At 58.2% G+C, this 16,147-nt stretch overlaps 1 protein-coding gene across 4 annotated transcripts in view; it reads left to right on the top strand.

Annotated features, from left to right (window-relative positions):
• Nucleotides 1-16,147, top strand: part of PDE4A (phosphodiesterase 4A) — a 53,088-nt gene that overhangs the window by 8,996 nt on the left and 27,945 nt on the right. Inside the window, exon 1 of one of the 4 annotated variants that reach the window (XM_013054154.2) lies at nucleotides 2,251-2,820. The exons of 1 other annotated variant lie outside the window; for it this stretch is intronic. In XM_013054154.2, coding sequence (XP_012909608.1) covers nucleotides 2,501-2,820 — 320 coding nt within the window. In that variant the 5' untranslated portion in view covers nucleotides 2,251-2,500. Of the gene's footprint in view, nucleotides 1-2,250; nucleotides 2,821-12,903; nucleotides 13,216-14,312; nucleotides 14,717-16,147 lie in introns of those variants that run through there. 2 more of the 4 variants (XM_013054157.2, XM_013054158.2) reach the window with 2 other exon arrangements.

Below are 16,147 nucleotides of genomic sequence, written 5' to 3'. Positions count from 1 at the left end.
CGGACTGGCATTTTCTTTCTCTTGGGAGGAGATGTAAGAGGTATGTGTGAGCCCCTTGCTCTTTCTCATCTGGGGTCCTCTGAGGGCACTTCAGCCCCTATCTTGGCAGAGGATGAATTCAAAAGCTGGACAATTGAGCTTGCCCTGGCTGCTGGCCAGGCCCCTGACCCTATGGCCCTCCCCAGGCCACTGTGGTCTGCAGCCTCAATCTTGCCATCCCCTTATCTACTCAGTTGGAGATCTCCAGGGTCTCTCTGCTTGGGTCATGAGCTAATGCTTCATTTCCAGATGGGGGAAGGAAGTGACCATTATCCCTCCTCCCTGGGTCTAATGTATCTCCCTCCAACTCCCCCCCCCACCCCCCAACCCCAATCATCCTTCTACCCTCTGCCAGGTTCAGGTCCAGCCTTGTCTAACCCGGATTCAGAGCAGAGCTCCAAACACCAGCCTTAGCCCACTGCCTTCCGCCCTTCTGCAAACCGCCCCCCCCCTCGTGGTTCACAGCCCCCCCACCTCCACCCTGATCCGTAGTTACCCACTGATAGCTCCGGCCAACGCTACAGCCTCCAGGCCCCAAGAATTTGGCGCAGCCCAGGACCCTCAAATGATCTGGAGAGGACTGGCAGCCCTTGCCAATCCCCTAGAAGCCGTTTTGACTATATACTGTTGGGGGAGGGTCCCCGAGAGAAGCGGAAGACACAGTTCTGGCTTCTGGGATACCCCGCGGCTGCTAATGCGGGGCGGGTTCTTGCTCGGCGTTCGCCCACGCCCGGAGCCCCCTCGGGCTGGGAGAAAAGCGGCTGTGGGGGTTGGAGACGGCCGCTTTTTTTTTTTTTTTTTTTTTATAATAACAGTGCTGGTGGGGGGGCGCGGGAGGAGGGCGGTGGCAGACGGCACGGCCTGCCCTGGGGAGTCCGTGAGGGGGACTCGCGGGGGCAGGGACCTGGTTCCGGGGACGCGCACCCAAGCCGTTTAGCGTCCGAGAGCGCGTGGGCCCCGGAGGGGGGACACCCGGGAGATTGCGCTCCCAGCCCGGCTACCGCCAGGGCTCCGTCGCGGCCCGGGCGGCAGAGATGGGGGGAGGGTGGCGCTCGGATCCCGCTCGCTCTCTGCTCGCTCGCTCGCTCGGCGCGGCGCTGGGGGAGGCGGGAGCGTGAGTCACGGCGACTCCCGATTTAGGTGCCGGAAGGGGGGCTCTGCCGGCGGGGGCCGCAGGGAGGAGGCTCGGCTGTTTACTCGCCTGAAAAGGGCATGGGGGTGCATCTCGCGGCTGCGGGAGACCTGCCTCAGTTTACCTCCTGTAGAAGCGCTTTAAAAGAGGCAGTGATACACAGAGCGGTGGGCGGGCAGCCGGGGTGTCCTCCTGGAGCCACACGGGAACCAAAGGGACACACCCCAGAAACACCCCAAAGCGGCCCTCGGGCGGACCACACACACACACCAACGCATGCAGACTCCCTCAATCACCACAGTAAAACAGCCGAGGCTGAATTGCCTGCACAACTCGGCAAGCACGGACCGACCACAACACACACCCAAACGCGTGGGTACACATGCACAGCCCCAGGTCACCAGAACAGACCCCACAGCGGCGCACACCCTCCAAACAAGCAGCACACGTGCGCACACATCGTTCACCCACAGACACACTGATACACACACAGCGAAATCCAGAGAAACAGGCAGACCGCAGCAGCCAACCACGTGCGCACACACACTTCCAGCCGACACCAAAAACACAGACAACCCTCGGAAGGGGCCACGTGCACGCCCATCCCGCCCAGGGCGCACATCATCACCATCTTCCGACCCACCAACAGGAGAATCCCGGAACATCGCCGCTGCCAGCCTCAGAGACCGCACTGGCGGCGCCGGGACCACTCCCCACACTCTCCCCCCGGCCAGGGGTAGCGGCGAGGACACGCCAGCATAGGGCTCCGCCCCCGCCATGATGGACGGACTGACTGACACACCGGCAACCAGTCGGGTGTCTTCCTCCTGATCGGATTAACCGTTTAACTCCTTCTTTCCCGTGCACGCCGCGGCTAGGCAGGGCGCTCCGGAGAGAGCCGAGTTCCGGCGCCCCCTCCCCTCCGGGAGCGGGGCTCTGCGTGGGCAGGGAGGGGCCCCCCTCCTTGGGTGGCTGCCCCCCACTGGCCGGGACGGAGGAGGAGGAGGGGGGCGGCGCTGACAGAGCGGCGGGCGGGGGGCGGGGAGGGGCGGGACGGGGCGGAGGAGCCGGGGCTGGCGCGGAGCGGGGTGCCGAGCGCGGAGAGCGCTGCCGGGCGCGGAGCAGAGCGCCAGCCGCCGACTGAAAGCCGCGGCGCCCGGCCCGGGGGCGACCGGCCCGTAGCGCCCCCGGGTCTGTCCCCGGGGCGCCATGGCCCCACCGAGGCCGGGCGCACCCGCGGGGCCTCGGACGCGTCGGCTAGCGCGCCGCTGAGCAGGGTGCAGCTTGGAGAGGCCGGGGCCCCCCGGGACGCAGTAGGGGGCCAGCGCCATGGAGCCCCCGGCAGCCCCCTCGGAGAGGAGCCTGTCTCTGTCTCTGCCCGGGCCCCGGGAGGGCCAGGCCACCCTGAAGCCGCCCCCCCAGCACCTGTGGCGGCAGCCGCGGACCCCCATTCGTATCCAGCAGCGCGGCTACTCCGACAGCGCGGAGCGCGCAGAGCCCGAGCGGTCGCCACACCGGCCCATAGAGCGCGCCGACGCCGTGGACACCGGCGACCGGCCCGGCCTGCGCACTTCCCGCATGTCCTGGCCCTCGTCCTTCCACGGTACCGGCACCGGCAGCGGCGGCGCGAGCGGAGGCAGCTGCAGGCGGTAAGACTCCGGGCGGCGGACGCGCGTGGAGCGGATAGGCGCGCAGAGAGGACGCAACTCGCCCCGCTGACCGCAGGGGGCGCTGCGCTGCGGGTGGAGTCCGAGTGACTCGCGGGGGTGTGGAGAGGAGGGGGAGTTCTACTGTGGGGGGCGTCCGGGACGCGGCCCTGGTGATGCGCTGTACACGAGTACCCTTCCTGCTGAAGCCGGTCCTGGGGTCGACTTAGGGGGCGCCATGCTGCGTGTAGTATTAAGGATGTCTTGGTTGAGGGCTGCAGCTTTGGCAGCGTGAACCTTAGTTGATGCCAGCGCAGGACGGTGGCTAGGCTGGGTAGTTGAAGGGACTTTCCTGGGGGGCACTGTACTGTTTCCTAGAGGGCACTGTAGGGGGCGCCTGCTGAGATCACAATGTTTCCTCCAGGCTGAGGGCCTCTTGGAGTCCCCTGAGGAGGTGGAGGACTCTATAGGGTGCGGGGGAGCATTTGGGGACTCGCCCTGAAGCAGCTGGGGTCAGAAATCCAGAGGGAGCCTCTTAGGGGAACCCCGTGTTGGGGGCCTGTGTGCTGCGTTGGAGCTCCCTCTCAGGACAGGAGTGTTAGGGTTCAGTAGCTCACCAGAGGGAGGGACGGCCGTAGAGTGCATGGTCCCAGCACAGGGTAGTAAGGGATTCCCTGCCTCCCCCAGGGGACACTGTCAGTGAGGGCAGGTGTCAGGCTGGTTCGATGGCATCCTCTCCCTGACCGGGGTTGGCTCCAGCTGTTGGGGTACTACTAGCTGTGTCTTAGCTATAGGCGCTGCCTGGGCTTCTGGAGACCTGCGACTGTGACATAGGATTATGTGTGCTCAAGGGACAGTGATTATGGCAGTGGAACCATATGTGCTCCCGAGACCATGACTGTGACAGCACGACCGTGTGTGTGCTTCGGGACAGTGTGGTTGTGATACATGGCGTGCTTCCAGGACAGTGACTAGTGACTGTGTGACTTGTGTACTTAGGGTCACAGGAATTGTGACGGTAGGACCCCCTGAGCTCCCAGGACCATGAGGATGTGACAGTGTATGCTTCGGGGAAAGCAATTGTGACAGTGATTGCGTGTGCTCTTGAGGCACATATTGTGACAGTAGGCATTCCTGGGAGGCAGTGATGGTGGCCCTGGGACCGTGTGATCGTGTCAGCTGGACTGTCCGAGCTCCCAGGGATACTGACTAAGATGGACATGCTCTCTGCCGCCTCCGTCCCCTGAGCCGAGGAGTCCTCTGAGTTCTGGGGTGTGCTCCCATCCGCCTGCCCTCCTGTGCTCTAACCACCTGGTGTTCTTGGCTACAGTGTGGACTCTAGTTGTGCTCGGGGGTCTGACTCTGGGTGACTGACAGCTTCGCCTGTGTGCTGTGTCTGACCCCCACGGGTGCCCCTCTGCTTGGGACATCTCTAAGATGGTCAGATTCAGGCCTCTCACCCCTGGAGTTCTGGGGGAGTCCTCTCTAGGCTGTGACCCTACAATTCTAACTCTCTCTGGAGCCTTCCAGCAGGCCCTACACCTCCCCCCCAAACACCCCACCTACTCTCATTGGAAACATACCCAGCCCCGGCACCCCTGCCCCCAGGCAGGAAGCAAGTGTCTTGGGCCCAGCACACATAGCCTGAGAATTCCCAAAGGGAACTGGAGAGAAGCTGAAGGAAAACAAAAGCTGAAATCAACAGGAAATGCCAAGACCGGGGGCTGCCCGCCAAACTGGCTCAGGTCACTATCCTGAGAGACCAGTGAAGGCGTGAGGGGTGCATTCGAGACTGGGTCCTCTTCCTTTTTAAGACCCCAGGGACTCCCCCTACCCTGGTGTTTGGGCACTCTCAGGGGACAGTGGCTTAGTGGTAATGATCGTCATTCTCTTGGTGGTATCCATCTCTTAATGGCTCACTCTCGGCTCCGTGCCGGGGACTTTTCCACATGTCTTCGTCTCCAGTGCCTGGGGTGGTATTCCTGTTGGACAGACTGAGGCCCAAAGGAGCAAAGGCTCTCCTTCATGCCCAAGCCCACACAAGCAGGAAATGGCAAAGCTGAGATCCCAGCACCTCTCTGATGCCTTAAGTCCTGGCACAAGGGTCTTGCCCTCTCTGGGCCTCGGTTTCCCCTATCTGTGAAGCGGGGCTGTTGGTACTGCTCTGTTGGTGGGGGGTTGTTTGAGAGTTGTGAGATTGGGGATGTGTGTAAAGGACCTAAGACAGCGAGTGCTCAGTAGATAGTCACTCAGGGACCTGGACTCAGGAGAGGAGCTGGGGTTTGAGCAGACCCTGCTCCGCCAGGTTGGGAATTAAAAACGGGAACCTCAACCACATCCCGGCAGGGCTCAGGTTTCTGTTTCACCCGGGGCCTGCGTAGCCTCCAGCGCCTGTGGCCAGAGGGAAGGCATGGGTGCCAGCGGCCTCCCCCCACCCTTAGGCAGAAGGAGGAAGGGGGAACTGAAAGGCCTCCAGTGGGAACCTTGCTTCTTAGAATGGGCTTTCTGCCAGCCTGTTTCTCCAGAAAGGGGGCTCTCTGAGCGCACACAGGGCGTTCCAGGGCTACCCACGTTGCAGTTCTTGCAGCCACCAAAAAGGGGATCCAGACAGCCCTAGACTTGAGTCACAGGAACCCCCAGAGAGAGGGCACTGCCCTCCATCTGAGATGGCATCCACAACCCCCCTCCAGACCTGGGGATGTATGAGCCTGTGCTCCTGGCGCCCTGCGGGGCTGAGTCACGGCACCACCACGATCTGTCAAGAGGCAGATGGAGCTGGAGGAAGAGAAAGACTCCGGTGGTAGTGGGGGCGGGGAGAGGAGGGCTTGCCTAAGTTGGGGGCAGGGCCAACATACGGACCCCTATGCCCTGTGCCCCTCTGTACCTCCAAATTCTTCCCACCGTGAGAGGCACTGCCGAGCCCCGGGAAGGGGTGGAGGCAGCTGGACTGGGGTGTCTCTCTGGCCCGTGGCCTCTGTCTCCACTTGGGTCCTCGCCTCCCCTCCTCTCTGGCTCTCCCTTATCCCTGGCGGTGCCCTGGGAACGGGTCCCTCCGCGCGCCCTCTGCTGGGCGACGAAAAAGGCACAGGCTGAGTGTGCGTTCGGAGTCGGGACGTGCCTGTGAGGCTCTAGTCCCCGAGGAGAGCAAAGTCACGGCCACCGCCACTACCGGCCCCAGGTTATTATTTCATGCATATCGAGCGCCTTGGAGAGTGGGCGCCAGGTCGGCTGACCGCAGACTGCGGGTGAGGCCCTCGCCTTCCCCGGGCAGGGACCAGGCGTCTCTCCTGTCCAGACGGGCGCAGGGGGGACGGCCGCTTGGTGGAGGCAGAGGAACTTGGCAGAAAAGTTGCGGACTCGGAGTTCCCGGCTCACCTCGGCGCTTGGCCCTGCCCCTGCCTGTGCCAGGGCCTCCCAGCACCAACCTGCGTGTTAACTCCCAGTGTCTTTGGCTCACCATTCCTGCCCAGCAGAGAAGTGAGAAGTGACTTGCCCAAGGTCGCACAGAGAGTTGGGGTAAACACCCAGGTCTCCTGGACTCCAGACTGGTGGGTGAGCATCAGATTCTAGCCCTGCCCCCGGAGTCTCTGTGGGACCAGGAGCCCTTGGTCATGCCTCCGTGAGCCTCAGTGTTCTTACTGCATGGGCATAAGATCTGCCCACCCCCAGGGCTGCGGTAAGGCTCCAAGGGCTGACGTTGGGGCTGAGCAAACCAGGAGCTGGAGTTTTGAGATCTGCACTTCTGCAAAGCACATCTCTCTGACACCTGCCCACAGAAGGGGGTGTCCTCCAAACCACAATCCTGGGCCCTGGCTGCTGGGGTGCCCCCCAACTTTACCAGTCACAGACTAACTGCAGGGTTCCTCTGGGTTGCAGGTCCGGCTTTGGGCCCGAGGGAACTGCAGACTGACAGAGTGAGGACAGAGTTTCAGGGGGCATCTGAGCCCATCGTCTTCGCTCCTGAGTTAGAGCTCAAATCCTGCCTTTGCCCTTGACTTGCTCTATGACCTGGGGAGAGGATTCACCTGCTCGAGCCTCATTTTCCTCATCTGGAACAGGGCCATTCATGCCACAGACGGTAATTGAGCATCTTCAGGCTGTGGCAAAGAATGAGCCAGACACCCCCCCCCCGCGTCCCCCCCCCGCCACCCAGTCCCTCTGTCCTGGAGTTCTCAGGCCAGAGGATGAGGAAGAAGTAATAGGTAAAGGCATATGATAATTCCAGAGGGTGACACATGGGACAGGAAGCAAAGAGGGACCCTGGGATTAGGGAAGGGCTCTCTGAGGAGGTGACATTTTAGTACAAACCTAAGTGAAGTGACCCTGGAGGCTAAGTGGGCCTGAGGAAAAAAGGTGACAAGCAGAGGGAACAGCCAGTTCAAAGGTTCTGGGGTAGGAACGTGTCTGTTACGTTAGAGGCAAGTGTGGCAACCGTGAACCAGAGGCGAGTGGAAGGAAAGGAGGCGGGGAGGCGAAAGGGCAGCTCGTTCAGGGCTTCAGGGCCTATGGGGGGATTGGCTTTAGGCCTTAGTTTCTCTCTGACTTTCTAGGAATCGGAATAGAGGTCACTGAGCTGGAAGGAGACTGAACCATGAAGGGCCTGTGTAGCCTAGTGGCTAAAATCCCAGTCTTGGGAGTCAGACAACTGGGCTCATCCTCCAGCTCTGTTTTTTCCAGGCGGGGTGACCCTGACCATGTCACTTCCCCTTCCTGGGCCTCAGGTTTCCTCATCTCTGAAATGGGCCTCTTCAGGACCTTATTTCCAAAGTCTGACCTAAAGAGTCAGCAAAACAATGGAAGGAAGCCCGAGGGCAGGTCAGTAAGAAAGCTCTTCCTTTCTGGTTGTAGCTGGACCAAGGGGTCCTGATGGTTAGCGCAAAGGGTCTTAACAAGGAGTTTTCTTCTGCTTCTTTTTTTTTGTTTGTTAAGATTTTATTTATTTATTTGACAGAGAGTGAGAGAGAAAGAGCTCACAAGTAGGCATAGCAGCAGGCAGAGAGAGAGAGGGAGAGAAAAGCAGGCTTCCTGCTGAGCTGAGAGCCCGATGTGGGACTCGATCCCGGGGCCCTGGGATCATAACCTGAGCCGAAGGCAAAAGCTTTAACCCACTGAGCCACCCAGGCGCCCCAAGACCAGGAGATTTCACCTGAGGGCCATTCTGGCCTCTAGGGAACATGTGGCAAAGCCTGGAGACATTTTGGTTTCATGATTGAGGGGTGCTTCTAGTTACTAGTAGATAGAGAATTACCTGGCCCTAGATGTCAACAGTTGCCAAGATTGGGAAACCCTGCATTCCCAGAGAGCAGATATCACTTCCAAGGAAGCGAACATTGATGGGTAGATGTGTAAGGAAAAAAACAACAAACCTTACATTTACGTATAAAGCCCAAATATTCACATAATATGTAAATAGGCATACAATACAGGCATACCTCTCTTCACGATGCTTTGCAGAGACTGGATTTTTTATAGATTGAAGGTCTGTGGAGACTCTGCGTTGGACAAGTCCCTCAGCGCCATTTTCCCAACAGCATGTGCTCACTCTGTTTCTGTGTGCCACATTTTTAAAAAATATATATTTTTATTTTTATTTATTTATTTGACAGAGAGAGAGAGAGATCACAAGTAGGCGGAGAGGCAGGCAGAAAGAAAGGGGGAAGCAGGCTCCCTGCTGAGTAGAGAGCCCGATGCAGGGCTCGATCCCAGGACCCCGAGATCATGACCTGACCCCAAGGCAGAGGCTCAACCCACTGAGCCACCCAGGCGCCCCTGTGTGTCACATTTTTTGTAGTTCTGGCAGATTTTCAAACTTTTTCGTTATTTTTATTATAGGCACATGTGATCATCTTGTTGTGACAGTGTAATCATTTTGGGGACACCACAGACTGGGCCCCTATAAGTCGACACACGAAATCCGTGAGTGTTGTGTGTGTGTTCTGACCGCTCCACCGATGTTTTCTCCCCCTACTCTCCCTTTCCTTGTGCCTTCCAATTTTTTTTTTTTAAAGATTTTATTTATTTGACAGAGAGAGAGAGAGATCACAAATAGGTGGAGAGGCAGAAGCAGGCTCCCCGCCGGGCAGAGAGCCTGATATGGGGCTCGATCCCAGGACCCTGAGATCATGACCTGAGCCAAAGGCATGCGGCTTTAACCCACTGAGCCACTCAGGCAACCTGCACCTCCCTATTCCCTAAGACACAGCAATATTGACATTAGGCACCTTGATGGCTTTTAAGTGTTCAAGTGAAAGGAAGAGTCGGCACATCCCTCACTGCCAATCAAAAGCCAGAATTGACTGAGCTTAATGAGGAAGGCATGTTGGAAGCTGAGACAGGTGGAAAGGTAGGCCCCTTAGACCAGCGAGCCAAGTTGGGAAGGCAAAGGAAAAGCCTGGAAGGAAACTGAAGGTGCCGCTCCAGCGAACACAGGAATAAGAAAGCAAAATGGCGTTATTGTTGATTTGGAGAAAGTTGAGTGGTCTAGATAGAGGACCAAAGCCGCCACAACACTCCTGTAAGCCAAAGCCTCATCCAGAAGGAGGCCCTCACTCTCTTCAGTTCTGTGGAGGCTGAGGAAGGTGAGGAGGCTGCCAAAGCCAAGTTCGAAGCTAGCGGAGGTCGGTTCCTGAGCTTGAAGGAAAGGAGCCACTCTATTACGTGAGTACAAGGTGCTGATCTAGAAGCCGCACCAAGTTATCCAGAAGCTCGAGCTAAGATGATGAATGAAGGCGGCCACACTAAACACACGTTCAGTGTAGACAGAGCAGCCTTCCATTATTGGAAGATGCCATCTAGGACTTTCATAGCTAGAGAGCAAAGGTCAACGCCTGGCTTCAAAGATCAGGCTGCGTCTCTCTTGTTAGGGGCCAGTGCAGCTCGTGACTTTAAGTGAAAGCCAGGGCTCACTTGCCATCCTGGAAAATCCTGGGGCCCTTAAGAATTAGGCTAGGGGCGCCTGGGTAGCTCAGTGGGTTAAAGCTTCTGCCTTCGGCTCAGGTCATGATCCCAGCATCCTGGGATGGAGTCCCACATCAGGCTCCCTGCTCAGAAGGAAGCTTGCTTCTCCCTCTCCCTCTGCTGCTCTCTGCTCCTGCTTTCTCTGTCTCTCAAATAAATAAATAAAATCTTAAAAAAAAAAAAAAAGAATTAGGCTACACTTATCTAGTCTGCTGGGTAAACGGAACAGCGAAGCCTGGATGACAGCACATCGGTTTGCAACATGGTTTACTGGATATTTTAAACCCACTGTTGAGACCTACTTCTAAAAAAAAAAAAAAGGATTGCGTTCAAAATATGACTGTTGACTGACACTGTGCCCGGCTGCCGGCATGCTCTGATGGCGATGGACAATGAAATTAATGTTTTCATGCCTGTTGATACCACATCCATTCTGCAGCCTGGGGATTAAGGAGTCATTTTGACTATCACGTCTTATTATTTAAGAAGCACATTTCATAAAGCCATAGCTGCCGTAGACCGTGACTCCTCTGATGTGTCTGGCCAAAAGAAATTGAGAACCTTTTGGAAAGGACTCACTGTGCTTGATGCTGTTCTGGACATTCTGACTCTTGGGAAGGGGTCACAATGTCAACTGGAGCAGGAGTTTGGAAGAAGTGGATCCCCACCCTCATGGATGACTTGGGTAGGGCTTTCTAGACTTCCAGGGAGGAAGTACCTGCCCGTGTGGTCGGAACAGTGAGGAGCGGAATTAGGCGCCGAGCCTGAAGATGGGACAGCCTCATTGCAATGTCACGATCACACTGGAACAGTACAACTTGCTGAAAACTCAGATGGTGGTCAGTGGTTTTTTGTTTTTTGGTTTTTGGTTTTTTTTTTTTAGCAATAAAGCGTTTTTAAATTAAGGTACGTACACTTTTTTAGGCATAATGCTATTGCACACTTAGTAGGACTACGGTGTCGTGTAAACATGGCTTTTACGGGCACCGGGAAACCACAGAATTCATTTGGCTCGCTTTGTTGGGATGCTCACTTGACTGCAACGGCCTGGAACCGAACCTGCGGAATCTCTGAGGTACGCCTGTGTGTCAGTGGCTGTAACGTTTCATAGAGAAGGCAATTTGGGACCGTCTCCGCAGGCTATTCCTCTGGGCAGGGAGGGGATAATGAAATAAAGGGTGGCCACGCTGGTCGAGAGCCTGGCTCAGACACTCTTTGGCTATGTGACCTTGAGCAGGTTGTTTTTCATCAAGACTCAGTCTTCCCATCTGTAAAAGAGGGACAACACTATGTCCCTTTGCAGATATTTGGTGGGGATTAAAAGAGAATCAGAGCTAGAGGCGCTGAATGTTCAGCAGCAGGTTTGCTGCTATCACCGTCACCATCTTCATCTTCATCTGTATGCTCTGGCTAGTATAGTGGCTTGCACATTATAAACTCTCCAGAAAATATTTTGTCAGATAATCATAGCTAATATTCAGTGAGTACTTTACTGCGTCCAAATGCTTTTCTGACCCCCCCCCCTTTTTAACATGTCCGTCCATGAGGTGCGTAGTATTATGCCAATTTCACAGGTGGGAAAACTGAGGCTCGGTGAAATGAAGTGACTGGCCCAAAGTCAAATGACTAAGAAGCGCCGGAGGCCAGACTCAAGCCTAGGCCAGCCAGTTCGGGGGCCCATGATGACAGAGCCCACAAGGAGAGAGAGAAAGGTATTTACAGAGGCAAGGTCCTAAAATAGAGAGTCGCTCCATTTTTCTTATTTAAAACAAGCTTCTCCCACTTCCTAACCCCAAGGAGCCACAGACAGTTTGGGGTAGTCTCTGGAATTATATCCAGCTGGCCGGCTTTGTTCTAGAATCTTCACCTCCTCAGTCTCCCTTTCTTCCTCTGTGATAGGGGATCCCATGCCCCCTCCCCCAGAGTCACAGTGACTGGACATGCAGGGGCTCCAGAAAGTCCCTGTCTGCTTGTACTGCTCTGCCCAGGGGAGGTCGGTTTCTTGGGGCCACCTCATGAGCTGTGGAGGGCCCCTATTCTAAGATGCTTCAGAGATTCTAGGGGTGGCGGGACTGGGGTTAGATCTCAGGAGTGTCTAGGGATATCTCGGAGTTATAAGGCATGTTGCAGAAGCTGTGGGGGACATTGTGGAGCTGTCCCCAAGGATTGGTTCCAGAAGGTAGCCTAGGGTTATAGGACTGTCTTGGGAACTGTGGAGGAATCTAATTGTGCCCCTGGGGTCTGTAGGGGACCCTAGGATTTGGGGGGCAGCTACATGTTTATGGGAATACCCCTTGAGTCTGAAGATACCTCTGAGGTTATGTTGGTGTCTCTGAACTTGTGGGGCCATCTCAGGGATGCTTTGGAGCCACTCGGGAATTGGGGGACCTCTGAGGAGCTGCGGAAGAATTCTTAGGATCTGTGAGGGATCCTAGAATTCAGGGGGCCTTCATGTGGTCTGTGGGAATACTCTGTGGCTATGAGAAATTCTAGGGGTGCTCTGGGAATCTCTGCCTGACTGTGGGGGTACTTTAAGAGATTTGGGGGACATCTGAGGAAACTTGGTGATGATCCTGGGTTCTGACTGAGTTTCATTTGCAGGTGCATCCTGAGAGTCTTGGGTTGCCCCTGGGTTTTGTGGGAATATATCAGTAATAATGAGGACACTAGTGGGGACATTTGGGAAGCTAAGGGATTGTCCCAGAGTCTACCAGGCCTCTCAGAGCACCTCTGGCTTTTGGGGGGAACTCTTGGATTTGGGGAGGCACCTCTGGATTCTGTGGGGGACACCTCAGGGATAGCTAGGACACTCCCTGGAATTGTGGGGACATCTGAGGGACTGTGGTGACAGCTAAGGGACTTTGGGGACGCCATTGGGGTTTGTGAGAGTCATAGTGGTTTGTGAGAGCACCCCAGGGATCTGGGGGGCACCCCAGATGTTTGTAGAGACGCTTCCGGTGATTGTAAGGACCTCAAGGGGACTGCGGGTGCCCCTGCGGTCTGAGGGGTGCCTCGCCGCAGCCGTGTGGGCGCCTGGGTCCCGCTCCGCCCCAGGGGCGGCCCCAGAGCGAAGCCGGAAGGGCCGAGGCGGCCGGGCGGGGTGCCCCAGGGCTGGGCGGCCGGCCTGCGTGGGCTGCGCGGGGCTGGCGGGCGGCGCAGCTCCCCAGCGCCCGCCGAGGCGGGCCGCCCCGCGCCCCCTGTGGTTATGGCGCGGCCGCGAGGCCTGGGCCGCATCGCCGAACTGCAGCTGGCGGCCTTCCCGGCGGTGGCGGCTGCCGAGGACGAGGCGTTCCTGCCTGAACCACCGACCCCGCGCGCTCCCCGCCGCCCACGTTCGCCGCCCTCCTCGCCCGTCTTCTTCGCCATACCGTCCCCAACTTTCCGCAGGCGTCTTCGGCTTCTCCGCAGTTTCCAGGACTTTGGCCGCCAGGCGTGGGTGGGGTAAGTGCGCGCCAGCGGTGGTGGGTTCGAATCTCCCCTGACCGCCTGGCGCTGGCCGGGTCTGGGGTTCCTAGCTGGCCCTCCCCAGCGTAACTTCCCCTCTTCCGTCACAGGGCAGCGATAAAAATCATCCCTGCCCTCCAGCGTTGCTGTGGAGACATCTGATAGGGCATGTAGTAGGCACTCAATAAACGTTAAGTTCCTCCCACTTCCTGGGCCGACCTGAGGTTGCAGTCAGGCTTTGGAGAATTGAGGCCCACCTGCCCTCCTGGGTGATCTGAGGGCGTGTGTTCAATTCTGCGAGCCTCAGTCTAAGGGCCTGTGAAATGGGGCCAGCGCTGCCATCTGCGGGTTGCTTCGCCAGGAGGCACGGTGATGTTATCGGGTGCATCAGGCACGGAGGGCAAATGGACTTTCTCTTCCTGGCCAGACCCGGACTGGGACAGGGGGCTGGAAGCTTTCGGGTGAGGAGCCTGGAGACCACATCCGGTCTGGCTTCCCGGTGTCCGCTTATCTTGGAAACGGAGGTTGACAGCCCCCAGGTGGGAGCCGGCTGGCTCTGGGGGCTTCTCCAGATCCAGAAAAGGGTCCTCTACCTGCTCCCTTAACCCCTACTCTCCGCACGCGCTTGTTTGGAACCTGAGCCCAAACAACCTGAGACGTTCTGGGAGAGGACACTGCGGAGACAGGCTCAGCGTCTGGCCCCGGGGAAGAGATCCGGGAGGGCAGAGAAGCGGAGGAGAGGTCGCGAGCCCCGCGTGGAGTGGGGGACGGGGTATGTTTGTGGGAAATCAGTGCCTCTCTCCGAGTTTCTCTGTGTGTCTGTCTCTGTCTCCACTTCTGTCTTTCCTGTCCCTGCTCCACCCCGTTCCCCGCATCCGTCGTCCCCCTCCTGGGGGTTTTTGTCACCGGACCCGCACTCTGCTGGTGCGGGGGAGTCTCTTTCCCCCAGGGGCGCCGGCGTTTGGAGACGGAGACGGCTCCAGCGGGCCCAGCTCGACGTCAGAGGGGGGGGGAGGCGGGGCCAGAGGCAAGGCGTGGCCGAGGGGGGTGTGGGCCTGGGGCCAGAGCCCGGGAAGCGGGAGTCTGGGCACCCCTGCCCCCCCAGGTCCGGAGGGAGGGGGGCAGGGGGGAAATGTGCCCTGAGTTCCGCAGTAGAAGGCCCGTGCGGAGCCCTCCCTGGCGCTGGGGACACGGAGAGACGCCCGAATGCCCGCGGCCGTCCCTGGGGGGGTTACCGAGAGGGCGGGTGTGGAGGCGGTGCCAGCGGTGGCCACAGACACCTCGGGCCTTCGCCTTCGAGCACTGCTCGCCACACCACCGTGCCGCTGTCCCCATGCTCGCCCTGACAGCGCTTGGCACCCATGCGCTCGGGGACAGCACCCCGGGCAAGGCCCCGGCCCCCTGACCTGACACTGCCCCCTGCGCGCCTTGAGTCCCTGGTCCACTTCTCCTTCAGCGACGAGGACACCCGTTGGCACCCTCCAGGCAGATCTGTCAGGTGGGTGGCAGGCAGGTGGCCAATTTCCTCCTTTACCATCAAGGGCTCTGGCTGGGGGGAAAGGGTACCCAATCTTCCTTGGGGAGTCCTCAGGGTGGCTTCTAGGGTCTGCCTGGAGCCCCACCCCCTTTCCCGGCCCTAAAATTCTTGGTGTTGCTAAGGGCTTTCTGCACGTGAGAGCCTTCCAAGGGAATGTTGGGTCCTGCCCCCTTCCTATTTAAGATGGGATCCCTTCACCCTCTTGTGCCCCTAAACCTGGGTTTCTGGCACTCATCCTGGCAGCAAATATGGGTGTCCGGCGTCACCTGGCTTCCACTCCCAGGCCACCAGCCCGGAGCCAGGTCCCTCTGGCCCTGCTCTGCTCAGTGCCTCCAGGCTTCCCCACCCCCTCCTTACTGGGGCTGCCAGGCTGAAAACCAAGCTGGGGCAGAGGAGGGAGGGAGGCTTGCGCTGGAACTCCTGGAGGTTATTTAGAATCAGCTGGGCAGTGCTGGAGGGGAGAGGTTCTCAGAGGTCTCCGGGTACTCCAGCCTTGATCTTGCTTCCCTCCGCCAAACCCTTCTGACACCTGGACACACAGAGACGCAGACATGGGCACACGCACACACACTCTCCATCCGTAGCTACACTGGACACCCGAACACAGGGTATTCGGGGTCACCTGGTGTTTACTGTGTAAGGCACGGGTCTCTTAGCTCGTGGGAACCCAAAGAGCCTCTCACAGTTGACCCTGGGGTGAGGGGATGCACACACTCCAGAACCCCCCATCTCCTGCAGTGCAATACACCTCCCTGCCCGCAGGAACACACTCACCACGGCACACCCCCGCGCCCGACTCCCGGCTGCACACAGCCACACGCAGGAATGCACCTCATCCAGAGGCAGTACTCAGAGACAGTCACAGCATAGGTGTGGCACCCAGGTGCACTCTTCCAAGGTCACACAGGTTCACAGGCAGAGATACAGACACACAGGTTCAAGCAGGTGCCCCAGACCCCACTGACACGCTCGGGTGACCAAATCCGCACGGAGACCCATGTCCACCCAGGTACCCCGGAGCACACGTCTGCTATGACTCTCTCTCTCTCTCTCACACACACACACACACACAGACCCTCTGTGCACACCCAGCCCTTACAAACAGCCATGTCACCTGGCACCACAAGCCTGCCTGGCAGACACGCCAGCGCCCGCCCTCAACCTCTGTGTGACCTTCACGAAGCAAATGCCAAGCCTTTCCATAAAGGCTGCCTGGCACCTCCTGCAAGGGAGTCGGGTGGAGTGGGGCAGGGAGCCCTGGGAGATGCCAGGCCTGCCTGGAAGAAAGACAGACACCCAGTGATTTGGTGCACAGCTTCGCAGTCCGGCTGCCCAGGCTGAAATCCTTCCTCTCCAGCTAACTGGGTTGTTCATCCTGTCTGTACCTCAGTT

This window comes from Mustela putorius, unplaced genomic scaffold (assembly GCF_011764305.1).
Source record: "Mustela putorius furo isolate JIRA1106 unplaced genomic scaffold, ASM1176430v1.1 tig00000095_pilon_pilon_pilon, whole genome shotgun sequence".
NCBI classification, from domain to species: Eukaryota; Metazoa; Chordata; class Mammalia; order Carnivora; family Mustelidae; genus Mustela; species Mustela putorius.
This window is presented reverse-complemented; position numbering and strand designations above follow the sequence as displayed.